Source organism: Strongylocentrotus purpuratus, unplaced genomic scaffold, assembly GCF_000002235.5.
Source record: "Strongylocentrotus purpuratus isolate Spur 01 unplaced genomic scaffold, Spur_5.0 spur5_scaffold_2, whole genome shotgun sequence".
Lineage (NCBI taxonomy): Eukaryota > Metazoa > Echinodermata > Echinoidea > Camarodonta > Strongylocentrotidae > Strongylocentrotus > Strongylocentrotus purpuratus.
The window spans coordinates 22,516,936-22,536,509 of record NW_022145605.1 but is presented as its reverse complement, the minus strand read 5'-3'; the positions used below and the strand labels follow the sequence as shown (position 1 = coordinate 22,536,509).

The window sequence follows — 19,574 nt, the reverse complement described above, 5'->3', positions numbered from 1 at the left end:
CCACACAAAAATAATACAAGTTGAATTGGGATATAACACTCTTTCAAAACATGTATAATAACCTTTCGTTCGTAGCTGGCTTTTAAAACAAATGACAATTTTCTGAGTGTAAACCAATTGTTGGACTCACAAGGTATAACAATCATAACGTGTTTGTAGAAATAAGATTAATTCATAAAACGACTAACATTTGTGAAGATTACATCGAGTTACTATGAAAAACATGCATTTGTATGAATTCTATATCATTGAATGGATAGACATTATATAAATCTACTCTGCGGAAGATCGCGCATGTGATTTGAATAACTGATTGGGCAATAAGGCACAATTATTAATCCATTATTGAACACCGTTTGAAAGATATATCGTATAACGGGCTATATAGCTACGCATGATTTGAATATATAATATTTGCGCGAGATATATCAATTTTTCTGAAATGTAAAACATCCTTTAATAGATGGTATTCTAGAATAAAAGTAAGATATAAATGAGAAGCTCAGCAGATTTATTTACAATATATACTCTAAATAAACATTTATTTAACCATTTACCATCTAAACAAATATTAATGCGACATACTACATGCGTATTCAACTGAATATATATATTTTGTGGCATTACAATTATTATTTAAGTTGTCAGACCGTATCCAAATATTCTAAACACATCTAACCAAATTCTAATGAAACCATGGAACGATAGCAGTAATCATTTACAATAACATACTGGATTATTTTGAATGTATATACAACTGAGAGCAATCACAAGAAGAAACTGAATTTTTTTTTGTGAGGCACACCTTTTAGAATGGCAGGTGGAATCTTCTAATAAGCAAACGTGGGTTTCTGTCCACCATCTAAACAGGTACATCGACACAGACGGGTGCAGGCAGGGGTGTGGTTGATGCTGGTTGAGGTGCAGAGTTAGTGGTAAGAGAAGATAACTGAACTCCCATAGCTGCTGAAGGAGAAGCCTTCTGTTGATTGCACACGTGCACAACGGCAACTGTAGCGATGATGGTTAGGAGAAACAAGGATACTCCGACGAATGACATTGATCCGATTACCCGAGGAGATGTTCTATATGTTGTTGTTCTGTTTGTGATGCCGGTGTTTGTGTAACCTATGATAATAATGAAAATAATAATTGGGTCTAATTTACCGAAGGGAGCCAAAAGATTACTGCTCTTCCTGCAGGCCATGCAGTTATTATTACCCCAGTATGTTGCCAGGTATCCATCTACAACTGGGTGGATAGCGGCATAAGTGGATTAGTGTCTTGCCAGAGAACCTATTAAAGTGACGGGCTGGAATTTGAAGGATCAATTCTTGGAATGAGAGTTAAGTGAATGAATTACTATACTAGGACACACATCCACTATGAATTGAATAAGCAGTATCATGAATGATACAATGCACAACCCTTACGCCTCATTTGCTCTGTGATTAAATTTGTGAATTGAGGACAGATGACGAGGTTGTTTTTTATTCTAACAATTGTACGATGTCATACAAAGGGCAATAAAGAATTTCATTATCAAGATCGACGTAGTAAATTATGCACAAACAACGCACATGAACATATACATCGACCCCAAAAGACAGTTACCCGAGTAAACAAATATTTAAATGATACTTGTTAAAAAGTCAAGTTGACTGATTTGTTTTGCAGTCTGATAAAAAGGAAAAACCTTACAAAAAAAATAACAGGCAATACAAGACATCAAGACAGAAAAATAAAGTACAATATAAACACGTATATACATGCAAACAGCCAGTTCCAAGTAACATGAACGTTGCTAGAATAATTTCAGTAAATAAGAAAAGAAGAACTCATGATCAGCTCTAAACTTTTCGTCAAAATATAATTTTGTCATTTAACAGTCTACATCAGTGCGTGCACGCTTTATTCTCTGATAAAAAGGGAAAAAAAAAAGATTCATCAGAAGATGTGGTTAACGGTGAGACCCAATGGTGCACCTAGCTGCAAAGGAGCATGCCTCCGATCAAATAGGAAAAAAGCCAGCCAAAAAAAAAAAAGAAATTGAGGGAGAGGTAAAATAATATAAGTACACCCTTTCCTCATCCTCACAATACTTGACGGTCTTGCTTTTTTGACCTTTATTCACCAAGTTGGACCAGTGTCCCCTTGCTCCATGACCCCATAACACTAGTGCAACTGGCCTCAATGACCGGACCCCGCTCCGCCTCTTTTTGAGAACATTAATTCCTTTCATTGTGATTTATAGAGATAACGAGGATGATATCCGATCAGAATATCTCTCTTTCTTATTTGATGTGAATACCCAATCCTTGTTACACCTCTGGCCTATAGATGGTAACTTTGATATATTTTACCTAAGGCAAGGCAGACAAAAGGAATATCTATATAAAGCTTACCGCATGTTACTCCTGCATCCTCATTATGGCCACATATGGAATCCCCTGAAGTCAGAGAACAGGAACCCAAGTTAGACTCCCAACCAGAACACTGGATATGTTGAATCGGTCCTGAACCTTGTCCATAGAAGGCCGAACTCCATGCTACGACTTTATCCGTGCTATAGCCAAGGTGACGACAAACAACCTGTGCTTCTTCAAGATTCCAGTTGTCATCACAGATAGTGTTCCATTGGCCATTGTACCAGATCTCTACTCTTCCTTCACTGGGTGATGGACCGTTTACGAGCTGTACGTTATAGATTCCACCGTAATAGTCTGTGGTTGTCGCTGGCCATTGAAATGGATCTAAGGTTGTGGAAACGTCGGTCCCTACAACATTAAGTGGAAAAGAGGGAAATGTTGGAGAGAAATAGTTCAATTAGATGTGCTAAGTTTCATAGCTGGTTAAAAACGATAAGCTTTTTATGCTTGCAGAGGTTAATTCAATTATAATTCTATTTCATAAAAAGTTTATTTTTTAACCGCTAACCAAAAAAACACAAACTACTTAGATGTATGCATATATGAATAAAACTATGCAAATAATGGTGAAATATCGTTGTTTAAGTACGACCTGCGAACAGTCAGTATAATTCAGCTTACCGCATCTTACTCCTGCATCCTCATAATGGCCACATGAGGAATTCCCTGAAGACACAGTACAGGATTCCCAGCTATCCTCCCAACCCCAGCACTCGACTCGTTGAATCGGTCCGGATCCTTCACCATAGTAGGCTAAACTCCTTGGTGTTACATTATCAGTGCCATAGCCAAGCTGACGACAAACAACCTCTGCTTCACCATAATTCCATTTATCATCACAGATGGTGTTCCATTTGTCATTGTACAAAATCTCTACTCTTCCTTCATTGGGCGATGGACCATTCACAAGTCGTACACTAATGGGTGCCTCTGCAACATGAAATAAAGAGCAGGGAAATATCATAGAAAGTAACTGAATGAAAGATACGTATGTCATATCTGGTTGAAATTCAGCTTACCGCATCTTACTCCTGCATCCTCATAATGGCCACATGAGGAATTCCCTGAAGACACAGTACAGGATTCCCAGCTATCCTCCCAACCATAGCACTCGACTCGTTGAATCGGTCCGGATCCTTCACCATAGTAGGCTAAACTCCTTGGTGTTACATTATCAGTGCCATAGCCAAGCTGACGACAAACAACCTCTGCTTCACCATTATTCCATTTATCATCACAGATGGTGTTCCATTGGTCATTGTACAAAATCTCTACTCTTCCTTCATTGGGCGATGGACCATTCACAAGTCGTACACTAACGGGTGCCTCTGCAACATGAAATAAAGAGCAGGGAAATATCATAGAAAGTAACTGAATGAAAGGTACGTATGTCATATCTGGTTAAAAAGCTATATGTTTTGCACGCATGCGAAGATAAAATCTAGGAGGCGAGTTGGCTCATTTGCCTGTCAAACCAAAGTGGGTTCGAATCTAACCAAGGCGGATTACTGAAGCTTGCCTTGTGTGTTTAACGTGCCCCTCTCATGTTTCATAGACGTAGGCTGTGTTATTTTTTAAAATGTCCAATCTATTAAATAAAATGAGGGACCTGTATCGGTTATAGTACGGAAGAGATAAATATTTACCTGGAAGAGTAAGAATGAATTTCGCTACTTATTACAAATATAGGAATTAAAAGAGTTGCCGATCGCCTTTATTCAGTGGATATATGAATAGTCCAATGTAAAAAGAAGTCTGTTATTTTCAAAAGTTGTATTGAATATAAAATATGTGTGTGCATGAAAATGTGCAGAGGTTTAATGTCAGAAGGCCGGCGAGACGTTGTTAATCTCGTGGGCTGGGGCGGTTGCTCGCTTTCCAGAACGCCCTCACCTACCTTCACGGTCATATTTGAATTTCATTATAGATTGAGCACGATAAGAACTACTTCAATAGCCTTATGCGTCATCTATTAAAATGTGTGATCATGAGAATGACGTATGACGTAATCTGAGCATCAATTCTATGGGACATATCATAGGGTATTGGAAGTGCCATTGAGTTAAAATTTTTCAGAAATAATTGCGATCGTGTTACTGATGCCTCCCCCAATTAAACAATACCCCTTCCCCATGCCACTTCTGAGATTCCCCCCCCCCCTTTTAGAGTAATAACAAAGATAACACAGATGACTTCAAATTATCCATCATAACAGATAACATCCAGAGCTCATCCTTCTCTATGTTTTTCATTCTTTGTTTCGTTTGTTAAACAATATTACAGACACACATGTTCATCACTAATTTAATGTCTACTCACTCTAATTTTGCAATGTTCTTAATCAGATCTTGGTACTGTAAAATGATGGTGCCCACTCAAGCGTGGAAGTTAGCAAAATTGATCGTTATTTATGCTGGTTAAGTATGAATTTGTCAATTACATATCTTTTTGAGGGTTTAATTAAAAATTTAGAAAAAATAAAGAGTGTCCTTTTTTGTTGGCTAAGTGTACTAATTGCTCGTTATGCGAAAAGGAAGTATAAGCTTACCACATATTACTCCTGCATCCTCACGATGGCCACAGACGAAATCCCCTGAATACAGATCACAGGACTCCAAGGTATACTCCGACCCAGAACACTGGACTTGTAGAATCGATCCTGACCCTTGACCATAGTAGGCTAGACTCCTTGGTCTTACATTAGAAGTGTCATAGCCGAGCTGACGACAAACAACCTGTGCTTCTTCTAGATACCAGTAATCATCACAGATGGTGTTCCATTGGCCGTTGTACCAAATCTCTACCCTTCCTTCACTGGGCGATGTACCATTCACAAGTCGTACACTATCGGTTGCCTCTGCAACATGAAATAAAGAGCAGGGAAATATCATAGAAAATAACCGAGTGAGAGGTACGTATGTCATATCTGGTTGAAAAGCTATGTTTTGCACGCATGCCTGGATAAAATTGAGGAGGCGAGTTGGGTTAGAGTTGCCTGTCATACCAAGGTGGGTTCGAATCTAACCAAGGCGGATTACTGAAGCCTGCATTGTGTGTTAACGTGCCCCTGTCATGCTTCATAGACGTAGGCTATGTTATATTGTATGTCCTATCTATTACAAAAATGAGGGACCTATATAGGTTATAGTAAGGAAGAGATGAAAACAGATTTTTGTCTGGAAGAATTGGAATGAATTTCCCTACTTATTACAAATATAGGAATTAAGAAGAAAATCGCCGATCGCCTTTATTTAGTTGATATATGAATATTACAATATAAAAAGAAGTCTGATATTTTCAAAAATTTGTATGGAATATATATTTTGTATGTGCATGAAAATGTTCAGAGTTTTATTGTGCTCATGGCTTTTTTTTGTATCTTCAAAATGGATTCAATTTTCGTTTTAGAAAAAAAATTCCCCACGCTAATGATCTATACGTTAAGTATGGCAGCAATCAAATAGAAAATAAGGTTCATAAACATAAAGGGAAATAATATGTAAGTATTTTGATAAGATCTACATTTTTTGAAAATAATGTACATAAGAAATCGGTGTGGACACTCCATGATAATTTACAATCAATATGAAGACCGAGCAATTGTTTCTAGAATCTATTTTTTCCAGACCACCCATTTAAAACTGACCAGGTAAAGTGATTAACGCATTGACTACAATCATACATTTAGTTAGTTAAGCTATGTGCTACCGCCAACAGCTAAATTTGTTTTCTGGAAAGGCCCGAAACATATGCTTATTAAACCAAGTACCTCTGTCCTTGTTTTTTAAAATACCTGATATGAATATCAATCACAGTGTTTGTATTTAATACGATAAAACCAAAATCAACTCGAGGGCAATTACAATAGTAGGGTAGTGTCATGTTCACACATTTCAATAGGTCACGGAGAGGGCTATTAACCCATTGCTTACTGGAACCTGGTGGTCTCTGTGTTAAGTCTATGGGAATTAGATAATGCAGTAGTCAACGGGTTAAAATTGCCCTTAGTTGATTTTTCGAAAGCAGTTGCGTTCGTGTTATTTCAAATAACATTCCAAGTTTGACTGCAATTTAAAAAAAAAATAGCAAAGTGGAGAAAAAAAAACCAATCAATGACATGGCCAAAGAGATTATCGACTAAATTCTAAATTTCAGAGAATCGGATTCGTTAAGATGCATCACCGCACTATTTTGTTTAATTAAAGGGGCCGATCCAAGACTGTCGGAAAAGGAGGAAGAAGGGGCGTGTTTTACCTACATAAGGCAAACTGCCCGATATACTGACAAAACGAATAAACACAGAAACAACGTGCATACAAGGGGGGGGGGGTGATAGAAGAACAGCAAATAACATGAAAGTAGTTGAAAACGATATACTTTAATGTACATCAGCTTCTTCCTTTCGCATTCTCAAATCCCGAAAACAGGCTGCGTGGCTTCGAATTAGTTCAACCCGTTGCCCTATACGCCTATGAAACAACTTTGATCCCTGCATTTCTGAGAAATAGTTCTTAACTTGAATTCTTTCCCCTAAAGGTCGTATCGATAATTTATAACCAGTCCATTTGTTTTTAATTTATTGCCTTGTTAGGTCCTTTAATCTATTGCTTCACCAATTGTATGTAATACTATTTATATGTCTGTTTAAGGTACTCTGTCCCATTTGCAGGTCAAAAAATGAAAAGGTTAAATTTCAACGGCATTTGACAAAAAATACTTATTTAGAACTTCCCTTCAGACGAAAGGGCTTTAAATGTTTTTTTTGTTGTGGGAAAATAACAAGCATTAGTTGTCGAATCGACATAAGTAATTGCAATTACCTAAGTAATAGTCTTATTTTCAGACCCTTGTACGTTTTGTGTGCACAAATATTCAATCAGTTTAATTTTGGCCATTACAAGTAGTGGGTTTAATCGATGTAGACAAATGCTCATGTACCTGGTACAGCTCATTTTATGTATGTTATTACCGAATACAAATTAGAGTCAGTCACTTAATAGTGTCTGACAGGGAAGTCTAGAAAGTAAACGGGTTTCCTTGCATAATTTGAATACTAGGGCACGGCTAATGTTTAAATTTCACAGATAGGACATAAATGACATATTCATAATTCCTGCAAACTATACATAGTTTAATGTTGGCTGCAAAAGAGACACAATATCTTTAACTTGTGGATAATTATTACTTGGAATAAATTGAACGTTTAACTCCTATCTTTTCCTGTTTAAAAGCTTAAACCTGCAGGAATGTTGTCTCATCTAGTCTAAATCCAATGTTTTACTCAGTCTTTGCTGTTTATGATGATTGGATAGTACCAGTTTTATGTTTTAATTTAAGCAAATAAAGATACAAGAGAACACACGAGGGGGCGTTGAGAGCTTACAGCACTGGATTCAGAGTGGAATGATATTTTGATATGATGATATCGAAATAGGATTTGTTTGCTATATTCTTCCGCCTGATAATAAACACCACCCTGTTATAAATTATCAATAATGCAAATGCATACGTACATATTATTGGGACTAAATGTTTTTCACAATAACTTTAAGTTCGTGGAAGTGCCTGCATGAAATAAAATTCATATTTACAGCAAAATATAATTTGACTATCGTCATATAATTTCAAGCTAATAATAATATTGCAAGACATTATCGTGCACTCCGAATATAGGCTACTTTACGACACGAGGCTTATGCGTGATACAATTCGACACCACTGGTATATCTCCTCTACGTTTTTGTAATGCATTAGGCCATAACTATTGTTCTACCTTTATATTATGTATAAAGACTTAAGATCACAGTGGTTCTATTTGATTTAAAAACGAATCTTTGAAATTAACTGTACTACGGGTGTATATCGAATTGTAAACATGAGTGGCGAAATGAGTGGTATACTTGTTTACTTATAAAGTGGTATATTTCAACAGCACTTAACATGGCCAGATGACAGACTACGGGAAAGTAAATTCCAACGAAACAATACAGATATAATCATATTTTGCACGATAGCATAGCAAAATATATTTGCATATGTAAGATATGAAATGTGATAATATATTACTTACGACTGTAGACACTATTCAACCAGAAAAGAACTAAAATAAGTCGCCACCAAAACGAGCATCGTATACATCCACCGGGCGCCATTTTGAAACAGTAAACGTAAGTACAAGACGGCTCTATAATCACTCACACAACAACCATAAATGTAGTATACACGAACTGTCTGTTATATTGCGGTGCGCCACAGTGGTATCCCCCGCACAATGCTGAATATTTCTTGAATTCAAGACACAACGTCACAATGGTAACATAAAATAAAACAAATCATACACACAATACCCAAGGTTCATTGCGCTACGTCACAATAGCAACCTCACAGTACGTGGTGTCGTGCAAAATAAGAAATTGAACGTGAGCCTAGTCTTTCACAATGGAATATATACAATACATTCTTTTTAGTTTAAATATTGATATATCTTTACAAAACTTATATTATATATGTTGTCTCAACTAGAATTCTCTTTATTTTTTCCCTCTCTCTCTCTCTCTCTCTGTGTCTCATTGAAATCACTATAAGAAGGATGACGATCGTTAAAGTTCCTTAAACATGTGAAAGGGCGTAAATCTCTCTTCAGGTAATGTATGTGGGTGGGTGTGAGACGGGGCAGTATGCTAGCAAACTCACTGACTTTGCTTTTATGACATTGGAGACCTAGTGGATACAGAGTGAAGATGTAAATCCTAATCAATTCTTAATATGAAAACACTGTTTTAGGGCGTAAATTAAAAAGTTTTTTCAATGTGCTCTGATTGATTTAATGTCATCGGTTAAAAATGTCTCTAGATTACATCGGTGGCAGACTGGTAAAGGAGGCTGGGAAGGATTTGATACAGTTTTCCTGCTATAACCCCATCTTTGACTCGATGGCTGTTTGATTCATTAGGGACTTTTAGATTTGCACAACGACCATTGTGGATTGTTGCGATCGACGTCCTTTTAATGCACTGCCTTGAATGGATGTCACACGTATCAGTCCACGCAAATCTAAAAGTCCCTATTGTCGGAGAAAGGGACCTCAGTCCATCCCTTGAATGCAAGGCCCGAACCCCTCCCATAAAGCAGACGTGTGGTGCTATCAAAATTGTTTGATAAAACGTATCCATACGCGCTTCACGAAGCAACAATGTTTTGAAAAAAAAGTCACAACCCATTAATGCCAGCAATGGATATAACCATGCAAGTGTTAGAATTATACTTCAACATAATGTAGTGTGATATAAGCCTTTGATATGATGCACAAGACTACCATTGTGTGATTATATGCATTCAAGTACATGTATTTAAATGGAATACTTTTGACACAATGTATAACAATATTAACGGACACGTTTAACATGACGGCTATTTGGGGTCACAAGGGCGTTAACTCCAAGTCAAAGTAATATGGATCAATGCCAAAGTAAAGGCTGATACACTTTACAGGGGATGGCTGAAGGCATACTACCCCAAGAAAAGGTATCCCTCTTGTAATATAAAAACAAATGAAAATCAAAAGGAGGAAGAAAAACCCCAATATTTTCAGTCATTTTTTGCCTTAAGTCATGCTTTTACATTTGATGAATATGGAAAAAAGGCTTTCTGCAAGGTTTATGGAAATACCACTTCCATGAGTGCTTTAGAAAAAAAAAAAATCTTTCAACAGAAAATTCAGTTTTGAAGAATTTTTTTTCTCGCAGAAACGGTTCTATATTTTTAATTATGCCCTTTCTTCATTAGACCCAACCATTACTCGACCATATTGTATTCTAAGGAGGGGATTATTCTTTTCGCTACTATCAAAATGAGTAAATGGAAAGTATTTTAATGTTATTAAAGTTTAATTCTGAGGTCAATTTAGTACTGGTTCCTAATTTATTCATACTTCAAAAATATGGCTCTGCGAGAAGAAAAAAATCTTCAAAGCTGAATTTCCTGTTCAGAGATTTTGTTAAAAGATGGAGTAATAACATACACAATAATTAACACCTGCCTTTGTGTAAGAGAAAATAATAAAAAATCTACAGTGGAAACTCAGTATAAAGAGATCTGATATAACAATATTCCTAATATAATAAGGTAATAAATATTCCGGTCCCATTTCTTTAAATTATTTTGTTTCTTAATCTGATATAACGAGATTCCTGCTATGAAAAGGTAATTTTGATGGTCCCAAGGATCTCGTTATACTGAGTTTCCACTGTGTGGAATTTCCATCGATTTCTGATACAGGTGTAATGAGAAAGTTAGACACCACTATTATATTTTGATTTCATGGAAGAATACTGAACATTAAACAAAAGACACATGAGAGATGATACTACTTTTATTGAAAGCCGGTATTTATCGAGTAAGGCGATACCAAAATATGCAGTAAGATAATGTAACAGAAAACAGTCCCAAAATACACTGTTTATTAGTAGGATAACATTAATTATGTACAGCAATGGGAATTGACTTTATTATTTGCGAATAGTTCAAAACGTGATACAAAAAACAATGAAAATTGTTTACTAGGTGCAGAAACTTTACCATAACATAAATTGTAGTAAAAACGATATCCTTATTAAAAGTTATATAAACAAAAGTTATTCGAACGTCTACTCTAGGGAATTCCCCGACTATAAAACATGGACAAATCGCATAGTCTGGTATTAATATTATTTAACTGAGTATATGGCTTTGCTAATGTCTAAATTGAAGAATAAATATTTTAATAATAGTAATACGGCCCATCCACTTGAATTATGTTTTTATTAATGACAATATTCTTTATATTTGAGTTAAGGGAAAGAAACATGAGGCGACCGTGAATGAATGAAGAATATTGATATATAAACACGTTTAAATATCGCTTTATTAACAATCATGATTATTAACAAAGGAAGTTACAGTATATTGAAATGTATAGATACTATATAAAGTTTATAAAAGTAGAAAATAGGAAAAGTACAGGTCATGTTTTATTATTGATAATGCATATGGCTATTGAATACGTCACATTTTGTTGTGATTTAAAACGTGCGACACACTGTACAACGATATTTTAACATGACGTCTGTTTGGGGTCGCAAGGGCGTTAGCACAATTTCAAAGTAATATGGATCAACGCCATTGTGACTGCAACAGACGGTGTTCCCTAAATCATATAGAATATATTCAAATGAGAAGATATAATATTAAAAAAGTATTTAGCGCACTTTTAATCAAGTATTGCAGCATACTACTGTAAATTACTACGGCAATCGTTATTATCATTCTATCACGCGCTTTCCATGATAATTCATAATCCAGTACAAGAATTATTTCAAGCGATGGCTTACAGTAACAATACTTACACACTGACGTGTGTTCCTTTTGATTCTTTTGGAGGCATTTTTCCAATGATCATGTTCATGAATCATGATAAGCAATTATAATTTGTAACCGAATACATAATGAGGGTAAAGGCAAATATGATAGAACATAACAAGTTTTAAAAGAAATTGACATTATGAAAATCTACTCTGTGGAAGATCGCGCATGTGATTTGAATAACTGATTGAGCAATAAGGCACAATTATTAATCCATGATTGAACACCGTTTGAAAGATATTTTGTTTAACGGGCTACGCATGATTTGAATATATAATATTTGCGCGAGATATATCAAATTTTTTGAAATGTAAAACATCCTTTAATAGATAGTATTCTACAATAAAAGTAAGATATAAATGAGAAGCTCAGCAGATTTATTTACAATATATACTTTAAATAAACATTTATTTAACCATTTACCATCTAAAAAATATTCAACTGAATATATATATATATTTTGTGGCATTACAATTATTATTTAAGTTGTCAGACTGTATCCAAATACTCTTAACACATCTAACCAGATTCTAATGAAACCATGGAACGATAGCAGTAACATTTACAATAACATACTGGATTATTTTGAATGTATAAGTATATACAACTGAGAGCAATCACAAGGAAAAACTGAAAACAATTGTGAGGCACACCTTTTAGAATGGCAGTCGGAATCTTCTAATAAGCAAACGTGGGTTTCTGTCCATCATCTAAACAGGTACATCGACGCAGACGGGTGCAGGCATGGGTGTGGTTGATGCTGGTTGAGGTGCAGGGTTAGTGGTAAGAGTAGTTAACTCTTGCATTCCCATAGCTGCTGAAGGGGAAATCTTCTGTTGACTGCACACGAACACAACAGCAACTATGGCGATGATGGTTAGGAGAAACAAGGACACTCCGACGAATGACATTGATCCGATTACCCGAGGAGATGCTCCTGATGTTCCTGATGTTGTTGTGTAACATATCATAATAATGAAAATAATAACTGAGATAAGAAGCCACATTGGTATTAATACTGCTTTTCCTGCAGGCTGTGCAATTATTACTACCCCAGTAATTGCCGGGTACCCATCTACAACAGGGTGGATAGTGGCATAAGTGGATTAGTGACGGGCTGGAATTTGAAGCATCAATTCTTGGATTGAGAGTTAAGTGAAACTCCTATACCACTACACACCTCCACTATGAATTGAATAAGCATTACCATTATGGAATGACACTATGCACAACCCTTACGCCTCATTAGCTATGTGAATAAATTTGTGAATTGAGGGCAGACCACGAGGTTTTGTTTATTCTAAAAAATTGTAGGATGTCGCACAAAGGGCAATACAGAATTTCATTATCAAGATCAACCCCAAAAGACAGTTACCCGAGTAAACGAATATTGAAAGGATGATTGATAATTAGTCAAGATGACTAACTGGTTTTGTGGTCAAATAAAAAGGAAAAAAACCTTAATCAGAAGATGTGGTTCGTGTGAAGACCCAAATAGCGCACCTAGCTGCCCCCGATCAAATGGGGAAAAAGGCAGCCAGAAAAGAAATAAAGGCAACATAAAATAATATAAAAACACCCCTTTCACATTCTCACAACACTTGATGGTCTTGTTCTTGTTTGACTTTCATTCACCAAGTTGGACCGGTGTCTATATACCAAACTCATGATCCCATAACACCAGTGCAACTGGTGTCAATGGCCGGACCCCCGCGCCGTCACTCTTGAGAAGACTAATTTCCTTCATTGTCCACATATAGAGATAACGAGAATGATATTCGTTCAGCATTATCTCTCTTTCACATTGGATGCAAATACTCAATTCTTTTTACACCCTGGCTCATGTATCCGCTCATAAAGTTACATAATACAAGGCAGAAAAAAAAGAAATGTCTGTATAAGCTTACCACATCTTACTCCTGCATCCTCATAATGGCCACATATGGAATCCCCTGAAGACAGAGTACATTGATCCAAGGTATACTCCCAACCAGAGCACTGGACTTGTTGAATCGGTCCTGAACCTTGACCATAGTAGGCAGAACTCCATGCTACGACATTATCGGTGTCATAGCCGAGCTGACGACATACAACCTGTGCTTCTTCAAGATTCCAGGTATCATCACAGATAGTGTTCCATTGGCCATTGTATGAAATCTCTACTCTTCCCTCTCTGGGCGATGGACCGTCCACGAGCCTTACGTTATAGATTCCAGCGCCTGTGGTTATCGTTGGCCATGGAAATGGATCAAAGGTTGTGAAAATGTCGCTACCTTCAGCAATAAGTGGAAAAGAGGGAAATGTCAGAGATAAATAGCTCCATCAGATATGCGTGTTTTATAGCTGGCTAAAAACTATATGCTATTTATGCTTGAAGAGGTTTAATTCAATTATATTTCTTATTCATAAAATTTATATTTTTTAACCGCTAAAAAAAAAGAAAGAAACAATTTTTAAATGGATGCATATATGAATGAAAAAATGCGAATACTGGTGAAATATCGTTGTTTAAGTACGTCGTGCGATCAGTTATTATAATTCAGCTTACCGCATCTTACTCCTGCATCCTCATAATGGCCACATGCGTAACCTGAAGTCAGAGTACAGGACGCCAAGGTATACTCCCAACCAGAGCACTGGACTTGTTGAATCGGTCCTGAACCTTGACCATAGTAGGCAAAACTCCTTGCCACGACATTATCGGTGCTATAGCCAAGCTGACGACAAACAACCTGTGCTTCTTCAAGATTCCAGTAATTATCACAGATGGTGTTCCATTGGCCATTGTACAAAATCTCTACTCTTCCTTCACTGGGCGATGGACCATTCACAAGTCTTACACTATAGGTTGCCTCTGCAACATGAAATAAAGAGCAGGGAAATATCATAGAAAATAACTGAATGAGAAGTACGTTTGTCATAGCTGGTTGAAAAGCTATGTTTTACACGCATGCATAGATACAAGCGAGGAGGCGAGTTGGCTTGATAGTTGCCTGTCAAACCAAGGTGGGTTTGAATCCAACGAAGGCGGATTAATGAAGCCTGCGTTGTGTGTTAACTTGCCCCTCTAATGTTTCACAGACGTAGGCTATGCTATATTTTTAATGTCTAATCTATTAAAAAAAAAAACGAGGGACTTGTATAGGTTTTTGTTTTGAGAGCAAATACTGTACGCATAAGGGAAAGATAAAAATAGGATCTTTGAATGAATTTTACTACTTTTTACAAACATAGGAATACAATTTTGTTACCGATCTCCTTTGTTAGTTGATATATTAATATTCCAACGTAAATGGAAGTCTACTGTTTTCAAAAATTTGTATGAAATATAGAGTTTGTATGTGCCTGAACACGTGCAGAGTTTTATTGTCCTCATGGCTCTATTCTGTATCTTCATATGGATTCAATTTTCGCCTTAGAACGATTTCCCCAAGCTAATGATTCATAAGTTAAGTATGGTAGCAATACAGTAGAATATAAGGTCCATAAAAATAGGGGGAAAATAATGTGTAAGTCTTTTGATAACACCAAAGTTTTTAGAAAATAATTGACATAAGAAATCGGTTTGGACTTTCCATAATAATTTACAATCAATATGTAGACCAATCAGCCGATGTTTAGAATCTATCTTTCACAAACACCCATTTAAAGCTGACCGGGTAAAGTTTTTAATGCATTTACTAAACTCATACATATTTTTAGTTAGTTGGTTTCTTAATGCATCCATCGCACAAAATGTTCGTACATGTATGTGCTACCGCCAAAACATTATGCTTCTTGAACCATGTACCTCTGTCCGTGTTTCCTAAAATACCTGATATTTAGTATATCAATCACAGTGGTTGTATCTTATACGATCAATAAATGGTATATGTATATATATCCTACAATCATCATATTCAGATTACGTAATAAGTTAGTGTGATGTTCACACGTTCCTTTAGTTGATTTTTCAGACGTAGTTGCGTTCGTGTTATTTCACATAACATTCCTAGTTTGACTGCATACAAACAACAAAAGGGGGAAAAAAGGATTTAAAGAGTTTTCAGAAATGTCACAATCACGACCTTTCAGAAGGTCTTTTGAGCTAAGAGACATCATCAACTATTGAAGTGGGCTTGAAGGGTCCATCAATTTATTTTCTTTTGGCAATTTGGAAAAGAAGACAAAATCCATGACTCAACCTAAAATATTATCGACTAAATTCTATTTTTTTGCGAATCGGAGTCGTCAAGATGCAACACTGCACTCTTTATCCAAGCAGAGGCCGATCCAAGACTGTCAGAAGAGGAGTGAGTAGGGCCATATTTGCCCTATGGCAAGGCCAACGGCCAAAGATACCGACAACATGAAGAAACATAAAAGGAGCGTGCATTCACTTCGATATACATCAGGCCCTTCCTTTCTCATTCTCAAATTATGATAATAAACACCACCCTGTTACAAATTTTCAATACTGCAAATACATACGTAATTATTAGTGTGACTGATTGCTATTCACAGTATTTTCGGGTTTGTTGAAGTGGCTGCATAAAATAAATTCATATTTACAGCAAAATGTAATTTGAATATCGTCATATAATTTCAAGCTAATAATGATATTGCAAGACAATATCGTACACTCCGAATATTGCCTACTTTACGTCACAAGGCTTATGCCTAATACAATTTGACAGCACTGGTATATCTTCTCTACGTTTTCGAAATGCCTTAGACCATAACAGTTGTTCTGCCTTTATATTATGTATAATGATATAAAATCACAATGTTCCATTTGATTTAAAAGCCGAATATTGATAGTAATCTACACTACGGGTGTAGGCCTATACAGAATCGTGAACATGATAAAATACTTTATTTGATTGATGACATGAGTGGTATAATTAATTACTTATAATGTGGTATGTTTCAACAACACTTAACGTGGCTGGATGACAGATTATGGGAAAGTAAACTCTAACCAGATAAGTACAAAAATAAGTCACCACCAAAGCAAAAGCAATATACACATATGTAAGGTATGACATGAGATTTTACTTACGACTGTAGACACTATTTAACCAGAAAAGTACGCCAATAAGTCGCCACCAAAACGAGCATGGCATATTACCGGGCGCCATTTTGATGCAGTGGACGTAAGTACAACAGGGCTCTATTATCAGTCGCACGACTACCATACATGTAGTATACACAAAGTTCCTGCTATTGCGGTGCGCCACAGTGACATCCCCCACAAAATGCTGAAATATTCTTTTATTCAAGGCACAACGTCACAATGGTAACATAAAATAAAACAAATCATACACACAATACCCAAGGTTCATTGCGCTACGTCACAATAGAAACCTCACAGTACGTGGTGTCGTGCAAAGAAAGGAATTGACTGTGAGCCGAGTATTTCTCAGTTGAATATATACAATACAATCTTGTTAGTTTTAAAATTGATATATATTTTTGAAAACTTATATTATATTATATTCTGTCTCAACTAGTATCCTTTTTTCTCTCTCTTTCCCACCTCTCTCTCTCTCTCTCATTGGAATCATTATAAGGAGGTAACGATACGTAAATACCTTAAACATGTAAATGGGCGTATATTTTGTCTTGAAGCAATGTGTGTGGTGAAGGGGGGGGGGGGGTAGTATGCAAGGAAACTCTTTGACTTTGCATTTATGACCATGGAAACCTAGTGGATACAGAGTGAAAATGAAAATCCTAATTAATTCTTGATATGAAAACACTGTTTTAGGGCGTAAATTAAAACGTTTTTTCAATGTACTCTGATTGATTTAATGTCATCAGGTAAAAACTTTTCTACATTAGATCGGTGGCAGACTGGTAAAGGAGGCTGGGGAGGATTTGTTACAGTTTCCTACTGTAAGGCCATCTTTGACTCGATGGCTGTTTAATTCATTGTCGGAGGAAGGGACGTCAGTCCATCCTTTGAATGGAAGCAACTGAACCCCCCCCCCCCAATTAGGCAGACGTGTTGTGCTTTCAAAATTGTTTGATGAAACTTATCCATACGCGCTTCACGAAGCAACAATGTTTTGAAGATAAAAAGTCACAACCCATTAATGCCAGTAATGGATATAATCATGCACGTGTTATAATTTTATTTCAACATAATGCAATGGGAAAGAAGCTTTTAAAATGATGCACAATACTACCATTGTGTGATTATATGCATTCAAGTGCATGTATTTAAATGGTATACTTTTGACACAATGAACAACAATATTAACGGACACGTTTAACATGACGTCTATTTAGGGTCACGAGGGCGATAACTCCAAGTCAGAGTAATATGGATCAATGCCAAAGTATAGGCTGATACACTTTACAGGGGATGGCTGAGGGCATACTACCCCAAGAAAGGAAATCACTCTGGTGATGAAAAGTATCCCTCTTGTAATATAAAAACAAATGAAAATCGAAAGGAGGAAGAAAAAAACCCAATATTTTCAGACATGTTCTGCCTTATGTCATGCTTTTACATGTTTACATGCTTTTACAACAATCTTTCAACAGAAAATTCGGTTTTGAAGAATTGTTTTCTCTCGCAGAAACGGTTGTTATATATTTTTAATTATGCCCTTTCTTCAAGATAAAATAGTAAATAAATCTACAGTGGAAATTCAGTATAAAGAGATCTGATATGACAATATTCCTAACATAACAAGGTAATAAATATTCCGGTCCCATTTCTTCAAATTCTGATATAACGAGATTCCTGCTATAACAAGGTCATTTTGATGGTCCCAAGGACCTCGTTATACTGAGTTTCTACCGTATATAATTGATATTCATCGCTTTCTGATACAGGTGTAATGAGTATTAGACACCACAATTATATTTTGATTTCATGGAAGAATACTGAACATCAAACAAAAGACACATGAGAGATGATACTAATTTTATTGAAAGCCGGTATATATCGAGTAAGGCGATACCAAAATATGCAATAAGATAATGTAACAGGTAATAATCCCAAAATACACTATTTATTAATAGGATAACATTAATTATGTACAGCAATGGGAATTGACTTTATTATTTGCGAATAGTTCAAAACGTGATACAAAAAACAATGACAATTCTTAACTAGGTGCAATAACTTTACCACAACATAAATTGTAGTAAAAATGATTTCCTTATTAAAAAGTTATTCGAACGTCTAGGAAATTCCCCCGACCATAAAACATGGATAAGTCGCATGAAATGAATATTAGTCATATATATAAGTAGTATATGGCTTTGCTAATGTCTAAATTGAAGGAAAAATGTTTTAATGATAGTTATACGGCCACATTTCCCAATGAATTATTATCCCCAATTATTTAAAGTCCTTTCAATGCATCTCATTTGATAGATTAAATTCTTTTCTCTCACTTTATTACTTTTGCGCAAGTCGATTTTGGCACTCTCGAAAACAATGCCTCCTATTCATCCAAGCGTGAACAAATACCACACAAAAATAATACAAGTTGAATTGGGATATAACACTCTTTCAAAACATGTATAATAACCTTTCGTTCGTAGCTGGCTTTTAAAACAAATGACAATTTTCTGAGTGTAAACCAATTGTTGGACTCACAAGGTATAACAATCATAACGTGTTTGTAGAAATAAGATTAATTCATAAAACGACTAACATTTGTGAAGATTACATCGAGTTACTATGAAAAACATGCATTTGTATGAATTCTATATCATTGAATGGATAGACATTATATAAATCTACTC

At 35.9% G+C, this 19,574-nt stretch overlaps 2 protein-coding genes across 2 annotated transcripts; both read right to left on the bottom strand.

The window, feature by feature from the left end:
* Positions 1 to 800: 800 nt before the first annotated feature.
* On the bottom strand, positions 801 to 8,581 carry LOC115926424 (deleted in malignant brain tumors 1 protein-like). Its single transcript, XM_030991125.1, has 6 exons — positions 8,500 to 8,581; positions 4,978 to 5,286; positions 3,449 to 3,757; positions 3,051 to 3,359; positions 2,406 to 2,777; positions 801 to 1,128 (listed from the first exon to the last, which is right to left on the bottom strand). Exons 1-6 carry the CDS (start codon positions 8,579 to 8,581, stop codon positions 863 to 865), a joined length of 1,647 nt encoding a protein of 548 aa, XP_030846985.1. The 3' UTR covers positions 801 to 862.
* A 2,463-nt stretch (positions 8,582 to 11,044) lies between these two features.
* Positions 11,045 to 17,166, bottom strand: LOC752799 (neurotrypsin). Its single transcript, XM_030991993.1, has 4 exons — positions 16,870 to 17,166; positions 14,377 to 14,682; positions 13,736 to 14,101; positions 11,045 to 12,774 (listed from the first exon to the last, which is right to left on the bottom strand). The coding sequence occupies exons 1-4, from the start codon at positions 17,003 to 17,005 to the stop codon at positions 12,539 to 12,541; spliced, it is 1,044 nt and encodes a 347-aa protein (XP_030847853.1). The 5' UTR covers positions 17,006 to 17,166; the 3' UTR covers positions 11,045 to 12,538.
* Between the last annotated feature and the right edge of the window lie 2,408 nt (positions 17,167 to 19,574).